This window comes from Cyrtonyx montezumae, unplaced genomic scaffold, assembly GCF_038088225.1.
Source record: "Cyrtonyx montezumae isolate F1298 unplaced genomic scaffold, pur_monq_1.0 scaffold_23, whole genome shotgun sequence".
Taxonomy (NCBI): domain Eukaryota; kingdom Metazoa; phylum Chordata; class Aves; order Galliformes; family Odontophoridae; genus Cyrtonyx; species Cyrtonyx montezumae.
The window spans coordinates 3230307-3245126 of NW_027071970.1; the positions used below are offsets into that span (position 1 = coordinate 3230307).

The 14820-nt window shown below is 39.4% G+C and overlaps 1 protein-coding gene across 1 annotated transcript in view; it reads left to right on the plus strand.

Annotated features, from left to right (window-relative positions):
* CCDC60 (coiled-coil domain containing 60) overlaps positions 1-14820 on the plus strand; it is a 42071-nt gene extending 27251 nt beyond the window's left edge. Inside the window, exons 4-13 of the mRNA XM_065738714.1 lie at positions 2691-2867; positions 3362-3484; positions 4442-4546; positions 6109-6199; positions 7390-7609; positions 8767-8833; positions 9843-9965; positions 10821-10952; positions 13146-13335; positions 14660-14820. Of these exons, the coding sequence (XP_065594786.1) occupies positions 2691-2867; positions 3362-3484; positions 4442-4546; positions 6109-6199; positions 7390-7609; positions 8767-8833; positions 9843-9965; positions 10821-10952; positions 13146-13335; positions 14660-14758 (1327 nt within the window). The 3' untranslated portion in view covers positions 14759-14820. The remainder of the gene's footprint in view (positions 1-2690; positions 2868-3361; positions 3485-4441; positions 4547-6108; positions 6200-7389; positions 7610-8766; positions 8834-9842; positions 9966-10820; positions 10953-13145; positions 13336-14659) is intronic.

Sequence of the window (14820 nt, forward strand, 5' to 3'; positions counted from 1 at the left end):
GAAGGAGAGGTAACATAGAGTTAAGAAGCAAAAAAGAGGCAGCAGAAACCGAGAAGGTGAAATGTTTATCTGCCAATATTAGTCTCCAATGTACTTAATACTTCATAATGTCAGTTGCTTGGAAACCAGTGTTCTGTGCCCTTTTCCTGGTTGGCAGAAATCACTCTAATTGTCATGTTTCTAGCACTGTCACTGCTGGCAGTTCGTAGCATTTTATTTCCAGAAGCAAAAATTTTCTTTTACATGAGTGATAGCTCACATTAATTAGACAGCAGTCATGGCCAAAGACATCCATTTATGTGTACGGATGTATGAATCATTATCCCTATCATCAATCACTGGAAAGACTGCTATTCCCATCAACAATTCTGCCTTTCCAGACTGTTCATTTGTGTCTCAATCTCCTTTCTTCTTGAGCAAAAATATACTTGTGTTTGAATTCTTGTAAGTGCAAGTAGTTCATTGCTTATTAGATTTTACTATCTGAACGTGACAGCCTAATCCCATGTATCGTGAAACAAAATGACACACTGTCACTGCATGTTTGAACAAAGCTAACACTTGGAATGAGTTTTCCAGTATTTAGTATTAAAATGTCATTGTTCTGTAGATACCTTCGCATGGTAAGGCAAGAAGATAGATCTTCCCTCAGCTCTGCCCTTGTGATGCCTCATGTGGAGTACCGCATCCATGTCTGGTGCCCCTAACACAAAAAAGATGTGGAACTACCAGAGATCTACTGTTTTCTTATGAAGACAGTATGAAGACTGCCCCTATACTCTAAGCTTGGAATTATTCTGCAGTTTTTCTGGCCAGAGCCTGTGGACCTTCAGGGTAATTCATAAATATTCATGAAATAATTCCATGGAATTATGAGAGGAATTTTTGTTTGTTTCTTGTTGAAGCTTTTCTGTATGCGGTGCTTCTGTTTATTGAATTTCACATCTTGCAGACTGCAGAGCTATCTGTTGTAATACCTGAGGCTTCAAGGAAATCACAGCCTCAGAATGTTCATTCACAAGTGTTCTCATTTGTTCACAAGTGTGTGTAGCTGTTCTATTCCCATTGGTATATGAGAATCATCGTTGGGTTTTGCATATATTCAATCCTTCTCTGTTAGTTACACTCCATAACATTTTTATAAATCACACTACATTGTACTGATTGCCCCTTACACATCTTTCTCCAATACAACTGGTTGTGGCTATTAACGTTAAAAGAAACCAAAATCATCTTTCTGGTTTATAACAATCTGTTTTTATTGGTTGTCTTTGATCCATGCGATAACCTTACTGTTTGTTATTTGTATGGCTATAACGTGCAGCTACAGCAATGGTTTTGATCTTTAAGAGGGAATATTTATATTAATGTACGCAGTAATGTAGAAAAAGTACTATAAAGGGAAAAAAAATCTTTTTCATACAAATATCTTCATGGCTGAGAGAACTGAGAGTAAGCGAGAACTACTGGAGAAGAGCATAAAGCAAGGATTTGAAGTTATTGAACATTTTCTAGCATTCCATTTAATGTCTGTTACTCAAAATACTAAAGTTTTATGGAAGAAAAAACTCATGTCACACACAGCTCTGAAATCCCCATCTTTTTTTAAAGCACACAGTAATTTTTATCGGGGACATTTTTTTTTCACATTTTGTTTTTTTCTGAAGTTAGCATGGAAATATCCAGCAGATGGGTTATCATCTACCTGCACATGAAAGGTGTTCTGACTTTGTATATGATTGGTGGACTTAAAAATAATGCTGACAAAACCAAGACCTCAAACCATTATGTTGTGCAAATAGTTTTTCATTGAGGAAAGCAAGGAGGGAGCAAACCATTCCAACTGAGAACTCGTGAGTTCAGTGGCTGACACTTTGTACTCTCTGTGATCTTCAGGTGCTTTAATGTATTTCTGGTAGTTAGAGGAGGGTTGTTACTTTCCAGTAAAAGGAACAAGGCCAATCTTTCAAGTCTAGATTGAGAAAGAATCAATGCTGCCTGATGGCATCTAATTTAAAAGTCAGCACCATGCTAATTTAAAGGGTTGCATCCTATGCCTGAGCAGCATGCCCTTGTCAGGCTTGGATTATCTGCTGCATTAGAGGTAACGTTTTCATCATTAATTAATGTTTTAAGCCTTTCCCTGCCCTGACTCACCTTTTCTTCTCTTTCTTTATGTTGCTGTGCATTATGATTTCCTCTTTATTTCCTGCTCTTGCAGTAATACCCTGCCTGTTGCCCTCAGCTTGCTTACAGGTTTCTCTGGCAGCTTCCCAGTGACTAAGAATGCAGCCTGCAGCCAGCAAGTGGAATTTAGCAGCTAACTGTTAGCTTGAGGGCACGGCCTATTACAGCACGTGATGGCTAGGGGCTCAGTGGTCAATCGGCTGCTATAAATTAGAATTAGGCAGGGAGTTTTTAAATCAAGTAGTGAAGACCATGGTGCTGAGTTGAGTTGTTAAGCTTCAACATCCAATAGTGCTGAAAGAGATGAAGGAACAATCTCCCAGTTCATACTGGGGAGTTATCCTTTGTTATCATATTGCGAAAGGAAATACTGGTGTTGAACTCTTGGTTACAGAAGAATGTGAACGCAAAGAGTGGAAGATTTCTTAAAATATAAGTTGATGTCTTCAGTGTGCATTATAAAATGAGATGATTTTTCAATAAATTGTGATGATTTTTCACAGGCATCATATCAATATTGTGAAGCAAGGTGGAGATTATTTTCATATACTTCACCAAGAATCACTGGAGAGGAAGAACACTTTGAAAGCACCAAAGTCTCAGGTGAGGAGATGGAGAATGGACTTCCAGCCATGCAAATATTTGTCTGATGCAGAGAAGACAGATGAAGAAAAGAACACGTAAGTTGATTCAAAGGGCTTTTTGTAGTCCAAAGTCAGTGGTTTTAAAAAGCAACAATCTCCATTTCTGTCACTGTGCCTGAATATCACTGCCTATTACTATGAACTTGAAGAGAAAATGTGTAAAAATCTCAGTAAGCACAAATGAGCTTAACAGTAATGGGCCAGAAATCCTTGTTGAACTGATAAAAAAAGGGGGAAGTTTGGAAGGTAGAAGTTTAGGGTGAACTGAGGGAGGTTTCGTTGGCAGCTTAGAACTGGATCTCTGAGGAGGAGATCTGGTGAGTGTTTGCCAAGCTTTTGTTGCCCAAATGCAACCACAACACTGAGAGTAATAAAGAACTGCATGCAGAATATGTGGTGTGGCTGGCAGAATGGGTTTATTGGCTAGTTCAGCCCTGTTACAACCTTCTTTGGTTTTCTCTGTTTAATCATTAAATAGTCCTACTTGTACATACTCCTTTTTTAACTTCAGTCTTTATTCTTTCTGACAGTTTCTCTCCCACAGAAGGCAGCCACCCAAAAAAATCAGGGAAGAAGAAAAAAACAATGACCTTACAGTCTTTCACTCCCATTTATGCCAATGTCCTGATTCCAAGACCCTCTGAAGCACAAAGGTATATTTAAAGGCATTGTTTGCTCTCCAGGTCTTCATTCAGCACGTTCTCACTTATTTGCATAAATCTTTGTATGTGGTGTTTTAAGAAAAGGCTGTCAAAGTTAAATTTTAATTTTCCTAGCTTAAAAATCGAAAAAAAAAGGCCAAAGAAAGAGAGAAGTAGCACACAGTATATATTGAATGTACATTATTTTGTTAAGTTCATTAACCTCTTCCTCACCAAAAGTGTCTTTATATCCACTTGCATGTGGATTATGCTAAAATGCTAATCATAGAATTGTAGAATGGCTTGGGTTGGAAGGGACCCCAGGGATCACCGAGTTCCAACCCCCTGCCACAGGGAGGGCCCCCAACCTCCAGAGCTGGTACCAGACCAGGCTGCCCACAGCTCATCCAACCTGGTCCTGAACACCTTCAGGGATGGGGCACCCACAGCCTCCCTGGCCAGCACCTCACTGCTCTCTGTGTGAAGAACTTCCCCCTGACCTCTAAACCTTCCCCCATTATCTTAAAACCATTTCCTGTTGTCGTATCACTATCTACCTGAGTAAAAGTTGATTCCCCTACGGGTAGCCTTAGCTCATAAAAAAAACTTGGTTTGGCATTTTGAACTCACAAATGCAGAGTTGTAGAAGCTGCCACAGAATCCAAAACACCATAAGAACCCAAATTGTGACTCCATAAATGCTGCAATCCTCATGGGTCTGAAAGCGCTGAGCACATCACAAAGATAAGTCCTCAGAAAAGTTTCATGTTCAAAAATATCTTTCAACATAAAAAAAAACCTTGGGGGGTGTGTAGAATTCTCTGGGTCAGTGGAAGTATTCTGCTGCAGAATTGCTTTTTATCGACAAAAGCTGCTTTTACAGTCAGATATTTCTATTTCAGTCAACACAATGCCAGTTTGACTGTTTCCTTATCTGTAACATAACACATCTGTCTTTTCTTTTTGCAGTGAATGCCTCTTCCGCCAGCTGTGTGCCATACACTGGCTTTTGGAAGCTTTGACTCTTGAATCCAGCAGTTCAATGCAATCTATATTATCCTGCTGGAATCTAACGTATGTGTGCAATTCACGATAGTCTTTGGAATGAGAGTTTGGGAATCTTATGTCATTTATAAGTTGTTGTTTGTTTGTTTTTTTTCCTCTTATTTCAAGTAATAACTATTTAAGTGAAGTCTTTATAATTCTGTGCTATGCAGCATTAATAAATTTTGCATCGACTTACCCTGCAGTAAGCAGAGTATTGTACAGTTAAATCAATGGCACAGAATGGTCCTTTATAATTGCACATTTCTGAACTAGCAGAAAATACTGTCCTAACCCAGTGACATTTAGTTGTTTTCTTTCCTTTCTTCTTTTGTTAATAATTATGTAAATTAAAAACTTGTAGTAATACATGCATGTGTGTTCCTGGAGCCTTCCTTAGAGGGACATCCCCTAAGTAAACAGGAATTCCAGATATGTTTTAATTACAGAACAAAGCCAGCTATTAAGTGATATTTAGCTATTGTTTTTATTCTATCAATGATGCATGAGAGTGATGAGTACTTACAGAAGATGCATTGCTTCTGAATTTTTATGCTGTTAGAAATAAATATTTAAGTTTTCAACATCTTTAGTCAATAAATACAACAATGTTGACTCAACATTTATTTAAATAATTCTCAGATGCTTGTTAAAACATTGAACAATTTATGCTCTGATTTGCAGGGCAGAGCACTTCAGAGCTGTTCTGTTTTCTCTGTGTATTCTCAGTCAAGACAAACTGTGCCTATATAGAACAGGAGTGACAGAGTACCATTATATAGAAATAGCCTGGAGGAGAATCGGTCCAATGTGTATTGTGGATGAATTTTTCACCCCTTTACATATGAGAACTGGCCAATAGACAGAGGCTGACAGCAGAGTGTTAACGTATAAGGCTCTGCATTTATTTCCAGACAGAAACGTAGTGCTATCTCTTCTTCCTTCTGCTTTCTATTGCAGTCTCTACACACCACTCCTCGTCCTCAACATTATCTGAACTGATAAGCCAACATATACTTCATTTTGCAGTAACCATGAAAAATTATGCTTTCATTTAGATCATGTAGCATCTATATATACAAAAAGATTTTTAAAAGTAGTGAAGGGAGCAAGCTTAGAACATTAATCTGCTTTGTAAAACTTTTGACTGATAAGATGGGGACTGAATGAGAAATGAGACAGCCTCAGCAGTGACCTGTTGTTATACCACAGCTGCAAAGGTTGCATCTTTCATATTTACTATTCCTGACATGATGTAACGTTTAAACTTTTGGACCAGTCAAGTCCTCACTCAGCCAACAAGACAGAAAAATCAAACTCTTGTATGAACCTGCTGTCATTCTGATGCATTAAATCTTGCACAGAGAAGGTGGAGAGGGTCATCTGGTCCAGCATGTGTGTGGCAGTTTGCAAGAATCACTGTGCTGCCTTGTGGCTAGGCTTACTCATGGCCTACACTGCTTGTGTTGTCTTTCTTATAAGCAACGTTTGTTATAATCAGCCACCATTTGCCCTCTGCTTATTGCATTCTTAAAAGAACTTAATAAGAAGAACTCTTAAAATAGGAATCTAATTACATTGTTTTCACTTAGGGACCCTGGTGGTTTTAAAAAATCAGTGAAGGAAGTTGAAGAGGAAAAGTTAGCGATGTACATGTGGGAGCTCTTTGTTACAAACACGAAGGTATTGTTAATTCCTTCTTCGGGAATGAATCCAGCTTTTCAGGCATTTATATTTCTTTTTGTTGGCTAATTGAACTCCTTGATACCTAATTTTGTATTCTGGATCTTGTGAACTGCAGATTACTCTTCTATGTTTTTGAAGAATAACAGTTTGATTCTCAGTAGTATGAAGAGCAGTAGGTAACTGCTCAGAAGATTGAAGCTGTGCCTTGGTCTTAGTGATAATACTGATGGAGGAGCGATTATATATCTTGCTAAAACTTGTGTAGCCTCTGGTTTGCATTCATTCCCCTTTTTCTTAAGAACCGAAGACCCTGGGGATTTCAAATTGGCATCCTGGAGGACTGCTGGGGAATGAGCAGCAAGTTGTGAAACTTCCATAAGATAACGATTGTGTTTTTATGCAACTAATCTTTTTGCCATTAGCAAACAATGAGGGCAAGCCAGAAAGTCACAGAGCTAAGAGCTGTTTCTCAGTAGGTGGCTTTCTGATTTTTCCATGTAGTCTTATCACTTTACTCTAAAGTCCGGTCCCAAAGAGCATGAGAAGGTGAAAACAAAGTGCATGTCAGCCCTGATGTGCTGTAAAGCATTCACACTGCTGAGGTTTTTATTTTTCTTCCTCCCTGAATTAATTTTCCATTTATGCTAATAATTATTTGAACACAGCTTTTCTATTTGATGCAAAACTTCTGGTGGAAACCATGGGTACTTGCTTTATGTAATGCATATTGTTCTGAGGATAAAGCCTGAAGAATTCAGTTTGCTTTCAGTTCTGCATGTTGGACACAGGAAACTTACTTGTAAGGATATTGTTTGTGAGGAGGAGACCCAAACATTTATCAAACTATTTTGACTTACTCATCCATAAACATGAAAAACTTGCTTTACTACCAACTCTCCATAGCTGCAGTGTTACTTGGTTACAGATCAGCTTAACCTGTTGTCATTAATGCTGTAACAGTGGAATATGGAAGAGAGATGCCCAAAAAAGCAGGCCCTACCCATGTAATGGCTACCTTGGTGAAATCGGTGAAGAAAAATGGGTGAGGTTACAAGAAGATCAGAAAACCTACTGCAGGAATTAGTACAGGAAAAAAAATGATTCTTTATTGTCTGAGATGCTACAGAAATTGAAAACAAAATCTGCAGCAGAAAATGGCTTTTGTTCTTTCCTTCTTATATCCACAGAAATACATGCGGAAAGCACCACAGAGCCCTTTTAGGAAGACAATCAAGACAACTGCTCCAACCAGTTCTCAGCTTAGCAGTCAGTCATCTCGTGGTCAGTCCCCCCCCAGCAGTGTAAATTCTCTTGTACTTTGCTCTGAAGACAATGTCAACCTGAGTGGAGCTTTGGACAGTCTTATGAGTGTGTCAATACAAGCTAAAGAACAACAGTTTTCCCCCTGTAAGTTACTTAACTGCCAATATCAAATGAGTTTGCTTTCCACATTACTAAGGAGTGCTTACTCCAAAGACACTGCTAGAGGTGCCAGTGCAGAAGTGCATATCAGTGTACATCTTCTTCAGCTTTATGAAACTTCATACATGTCTGTCACTGCCCTCACCATTAGCAAATTGGTTTAAAGATGGCATAATCCCATGTGAATAATAAGAGTTTTATTAATAGTCAGATACATCAGTTGTTACAATCAGATTGTCACTCACATCTGTAATGTCCAATGGCATGTAAAAATAGTGAAACTCTTCTTTGGCACAATCAACTGATCCACTGAACGTACATCTGTTTAATAGAGCGCTTTGTTATTCTGTGCTCTTCCTACTCATCCATTAGTGATTGCCTGCACTTGATAGACCTGACAGAATAGTTTGCAGTGCATTTCATTATACAGCCAGGCAGTCTTAAGTCTTTTCCCTCCCTCTACGTCGAGACCAGAAAAGTAAATTGGCATTTAGGATTGCTACCTATTTTTTTATTGTTATCTATGTTATTATTATGAGTCTGACATAATCATAGCATTACCAGGGTTGGAAAAGACCTACAGGATCTTCCAGATAATGTAATAATGACAATTTAAAACAATGGGAAGTGTTTACATACAGTGCATGATTAAACTTAGGAAATCATTGCTATATGATATTGCTGGGAGTATGTTCAACTTCAAATACAATTAGATGAATAGAAGACAACTAATTGTTCTTTATTGTAAAGGAGTGGTCACGTTTTCCGAGTCTGAAAGACCTTCAGGTTCAGAGTGCCAGGAGCTGGGTAGACATATGAGGGAAGGCCTTGCACTAAACATCATATTCTACATCAGTTGCAGCTGTCCCTGATGCTGAGCACAGACGGATGGCCTCGCTAGGAAGTGAATTAGAACAGCAGAGAATTCGATGTTTAAAGTTCAACCAATTCATCTACAGATATGGGTGAAAAACTGGTTTCTGTGTGAGACTAGATTTGAAAATAACCCTGAGAGCTGTAACACCTGAGAGCTTTGTTTTGCCATGAGATGAAGAAATATCCCATGCAGATAGGCAAGCAGAAGTTGGGAGACAAGTGGCTGGCATTAATATGTTTTTACCGATATCTTTCTTTTTCAACAGCCCCACAGAAACAGATCCACACAACACATGAACAAGAAGGCATGCTTAAGAAGACTGGACAGCAGAGGTGTGTTATCCAATGGCTTTCTGAAGGACGAGGAGCTCACCAGGACAGCACTTAAGGGAGTTAGGATTTTGTTGTTGGTGTTGTTTCAGAGAAGCTGAATTCAGTGTTCGCTGTATTCAAATGATACTGATATCTCTTGGCACAGGTGGCAGAATAGACTTACATGAGGTGTGCTCCCTCATTATTCAGTTCTGCGATGGTTTCTACAGCTGTAAGACTGACACAACTAATCATTCGTATAATTGGGCTGTGCTGAAGCTTTTTTTTTTTCCCTTGGAGTTGAGGTCAAGAGAAATAGGATGAAAATATGAATAATATGAATATAAAAAATATGGGTAATATTAAAAAAAAAAGATACACTTTGTTCCTGGATAACTCCAGCAAGTCTGCCAAGTTAAGAGTGTTTTTGCAGTTTTCATAGGCAGTCTCTCACAGTCTGGAAGAAGCACACTGTACTCAATTTTAAACCTCATCTTGTCTTAAAATTTACTGTCAGTGGCTCAGAAGGATTGCAGAGTAAACATGCCATTCATTAAGGACCAAGAAGGAATAACTTTAAGGAATATGAGGCCCAGAAGGCAGGGATGAGGGTGCAAATCTGTTTTTGATGCACATTATAAGCGGTATAAACACAGATCAGTGTGTGGAAGAAGTTTGGCATGCAAATGTCAGGCAGCATTTTGTTTTGAGGACAACAGAGCAGGCGAGTGAAACCTTGCAGCACACTTAGCGTGTTTCACTGCAGTGCAAAAGGACTCTCCTGGAAGGACGTGACTGGCAGGATGGCAATAATCCAAACTCAATATCATTTACAGTTTTAATATATCAAATTCTGTCATAAATCTGATGAAAAAGGGTTGTAAGTGATATTAAATTTGGATCTTAACGCGAGTAAAAGATCTCCAAATTTAAAGGCATTCACATTGCTGTACGTTGTAAACAATAAAGGTGCTTCCCATAAAGTAGTGACCACAGGATGGTAAGTCCCCTTCTCTTGTTTTAATTTCAGCTGCCATATCAGCCATTTCATTAAAAGCAAATCTAATCTGTGTGCTGAAGCAAGGCACAAGTTCATGGCAATACGTGAAGAAGCAGCTCATTGTTTACACGATGCTCTGGAGAGCCTTGAGAGGTAAGAAGAAACTGTTTGCTGTCTACTTCTAAAAGAGTATAGAAATATGCACCTTGCTGCTGACAAGATTTAGGACTTTCACCTCAAAGAGTTTTAAAAATGCATCTACCAATTTACATGGAGCGACAATAAAATAAGGGTTAAGGAATGGTCTGGAAAACTTTGACCATCTACGTATGAAAATATACTATAGGTTAAATATTTATGGCAGTGTTTGGGTTAGTTCTGAGTGACTTTTGTGGGATGTAGTTGTGATAAATACATGGGATATACTTGCTTTGAACATCATAGACTTTTTCTCTCGAAGAAAGAGTAACAAATTCAGTTCACACGTGGTCTGCATGGCTGTCTTGTAGTTTCATTTCAGAGATGACTGTGTTGTTCTTCAACATCACGTGGACTATTTATCACAGTGTCCTTTCTCAAGGCCCTTTCCCTCATCAGCGACATTTCTACTATGTTAACCAGCCAAAATCTGTCACACTCTTTCCTTTCACAGATGAATGTTTCTCGGTTATATTTGTGCAAATTCTTTTTCTCAGTAAACATCAGACCTGAAATCTTTCCCTACATGGCTGTTTTCTTTCTTCCTCTTTCTCTTCCTTCTTCTTTCTATTCTTTCATTCCATTTTATAGTTAATTTTTTTTTTTGCCCTTGAGCTTCTTGCTTTCTTCCCTGAGCAGCTGCTGTGACTGCATAAGGAACGGATCATTGCATCCACAGACTGACCGTGCAATGTATTCTTCAAATTTGTTGTTTTCTGCCTTCCTTAGTATCTTCTCACTTAACTGTGAAGAAGAACGGTAACGTTCAAAGTACATGTTAATTCTTAAGTGGGTTTTTGTTCTTGTTAGGAGCCAGGAACAGCGATGCTGTCAAAAATACCAGGCTTTGAAACGACTGAAGTATTTTAAAAAGGACATGGAAAGAATAAGACAGCTGGATAAGAGAGCTGAAAGAGAACATAATGAAAATGGACTTAAATGGTAAGGAGCCATAGAGACTCTCGTTTCAGATGAGGTGGTCATGGTCCCCGAGTTGTCTTTCAGACAAAAAGCTCTAATTCTATTCTTTTCCTACTCAAAGCAAAGTATCACTAGAAAGCATTGAATTGGTTGCTGAAAATGGAGGCTTCACAGACTGGTAGCAAAAAAAAACCAACACAGGTATTCCTAGGAGCAGCCTGCTCAGGAGACAAGTTAATTGGGTGTGGTAAGGAAAGGGATGAGGAAGATTTCTGTCTGGTGATAGTGGGGACAGAAAGTGCTCAGTCCATGCGTTTGTAGACGCTCTACAGCATGCAGCTTCATAGGAGACTTCCTTCATCAGGAAGTACATAAAACACACTGTACCCTGAAGATGAGAGACATTTTATAAATGTACATGGGTTAAAATCACAACATCTTATTGAACTGAAAATTCCTAGTGCTAAAACTGATGAAGAAACTTTCCTGGTGAGGAAACTTCCACTCTAGCTGTTCATTCATGTTAAAAAATACATATATATTTCCCTGCCAGTGTAGATATTAATTGTATCCAGTGATCAGCTTCCAGATCCACACTATAAATAGCCTACAGGAATACCTCAGCTAACTCTCAGATGCTCCCTGCCATGGGAACCCCTCAGCCCTGGAATTGCAGGGAGAACAAGCTGCGTGGAAATTTTATTTCAGCCTGCCCTCTTTGGCTTTCCTTGCTAGTGGGCCTCCTCTCTCTCATATGTTGAGATAATAAAAAGTCAGTTTCTTATCTTAGGCCCAACTTGCAGGTGGCCCAGGAACTTGTCACTCATGAGTTAATTAATAAACCCAGCCTTGGCCTGTATAGCAAAACTGATTTTAATTGCCAAACTTATGCTCCAGCTGTTGCCCACATTTAAGATCTGCCATGTAAATATACCCAGAGCTGAAGTGGATGAGTTTTTACTGTTATGTACTCACACTCATACTCAGGGATAAGAGGAAGGAAATCTCTGAGACATTTGGCCAAGCCTCTAGGGGAGCACTAATTCATGACAGAGAAACAGCTTTCACTGTAACACTTACTTCATTTACAATAGGGCTGTGTTGTTCCCATACTCTTGCAAACACTGTGTTGCCAGGAAAGCTGAATTGCAATGGGAACGCTTTAATAACACTTTATTAGTCAAGTTGTTTTTTCTCTCTCAGAAAGTGAAACAAAAACCAACCAAAAACTGAAATAATATAAAATATAAGCAGTGGGACATGAGTGTGCTGACCTTTCTCAGAGAATAACTTAGTGCATGGACGGGTTATGCAAAACCTGTCTGTGACAGTTAACTGGGGTAACCTAACCAGGGAGAGTAACGAGTTGCTTAAACAGCCATTCCTGTAGTATGCTACCGAGCATCGAAGTGACTCTACTGAAGATGAGAACCTACACACTTCCCTTTTCACTGGTTTAAGGGAGAAATTCCTCACCCATCTCCTGCTGGTCCAGCAAAATGTATCCTAAGCGATGGAAAGGCAGAGCTCCCTGCTGCCAAATCTTCAGCTGGCACACCTCAGCCATGCATGATCCTGATAGTCTTGGTGCATCAACCTCCAGCACTGTCAAAGCAGCACTGTAGAATTTATACAGAACATTAGGAAAAAAATGTCAGTCTTTTCATGAGTGTTTTCTTTTTATTGTAATGTGTAATTCTTCTTCTGAGTCTCTATAGTCCGAATTAAATGATAAAGGCTGTGTGTGAAGCACTGTCATGTTGCTGAGATTTATGTCAGCACATAGAGGAGAATGGTGTTAACATGGAGAAAAGGGATAGTAAAGAGCATCAGAAAGTGTGTCAAATCAGACGCTTGATTGCACTGGAAAATCTGTAGAGGCTAAAGATTAAGAGGACGTTTGTTGTAAAATGAAAAATTTGTTAGCTTTTTGTTATTTCATAACCACGTTTGTCATTCAGAATTTAAATGAAGAGTGAAGCATCTATTTTAGTGCTCTGTAAAGGCAGACGATGCACGGCTCCTATAAAATAAAGCTCCTTCGCATTATTCACTGGGTGTTACGCTGAGCATTACATCCTCCAAAGGATGGCTTTTTTTAGAAGGCATAGAGGTCACGAAGTGGCAGAACTGCTGGGCAGCCCTAGAACTGCCCATCAGAATTTTCCATTTGTTCCCAGGGATTCTCTTTGACTGCTGTTCTTTCTGCTAAAGGTTGCCTGAGTTGCTGGACAGACTGCCAGAGCCTGTGAAGAATGACCACTACGTCAAGAAAATCCTAAAGAAACTGGAAAAATTTGGGATGGCTCCTGATTTACACATTAATCAGGAAACCTTTCTTAAGGCTCTGACTGATCTCCAGGTGTGGGAGCTGTGCTCTCCAGAAATTGCTGCTGCCGTGGAGGTGAGATGGGTCCAGTTCTTGATTCTCTGAGTGATAAGAGTGGGGAAAGTAGACACACATAGGTGAAGTTCAGGCAGTGGAAAGTTACCAGATGAAATCGTTTACGGTCTCATTAAGTGCAGATGGTACTATTCACCTTTTACAAGACATATTGAACCCTTCAGAAGAAAGCCGTTATGACAAGCTCTGGGTTATTGATCAGTATCATTTGACTATTATGTCATTATTGATTTATTTCCTGCCACAGTGAAAGCGACATCTGCCATAAATTGTTAGGATACTCGAGAAACATTCCCTTCCTGTGCTCTGAAGAGGCCTGTCATTCCCAGTTGTTACATCCCAGAGCTATTCAAGTTAACTATTGTGCCACCCATCCAGGAATTCAGCACATGCCTTTGTTTTGCTTCAGCAACCTGTGAAAAAATAATATGCTTCTCAAGGTTGTGAGCTGGGCTCCATTCACGTTCTAGAAGCGATTTACAGAAGAGTAAAGACAGAAGGGTAGAATGTATGCTGCTGTGCAATCTAACCAAGATAAAAAAGGCAATGATGCCACCTTCTGTTTTCTGTTCTCATCGCCATTCCTCCTCCTAATTTGCAAGACAACAGCAGTCCCGGAAAGGCGGCAGGATACAGTGTCTGTGCATCTTTCATATATTGAGTGTGTGACACTTTACAAGGGCAAAGCATCCAATGTGTCGAGACCAGACAAATTGTGTTTTCTTGATGTCTTTCAAGAACAGCCGTTTTGTCTTGTGCCCTAATTTATGTAGTCACTAAGCAGACAGGCAACCTTGCCTTGAAGCTCAATATATGCTTCTGTTGCTTGTTGGTGCGGTAGTAATACAGAAAAAGATGTGATCTTCTATTTACACCTTTTAAAAATAGCCTGAGAGGAAAGAGGGCCTTGGTATTCCGTGGGCTGGAACAGACAAACAAAACTATAGTGTCTCAGGGCAAAGGAGGGGATCACTGAATGTAAACATGTGAACTGATTGATGCCTGCACAGATTCAAGATGAAGTTATTTAACTTCAGGTTGCTTTAACGAATGTGGTGCAATAGTAGGTAGAAGACAGCTGTATGTCTGGATACTCAAAGACCTCACTTTGAAGGACTGAAGGTATACATTGCAAGAAAGATTGTGGAGTTTCGATTTTAATTCATTTTAGAGCAAATCCAGCTGCTATGAAAATTGCACTACATTGTTTGCAGAAGTCAGTATATTCATTCCATTTGTCACAGTGATCAAATTGAGAGACATATTATGTCTCTCTCTTATACATAGAATCAAATGCTCAGGAAATAACCTTTTTCTGTTTCAGTTTGTACGTGAAAGTATTGTACAGATGCCAGAAGAGGATTTCAGTGAGTGGTTCCAGGCAAGAGTAGACGCCTTCCATGCACAGTCCTCTCCCTTTTAATCAGATGGCCTGCTGAGATGGTTTTCCAGCTACCACTGTCTGGCTTCGAGCAGAAAACTACT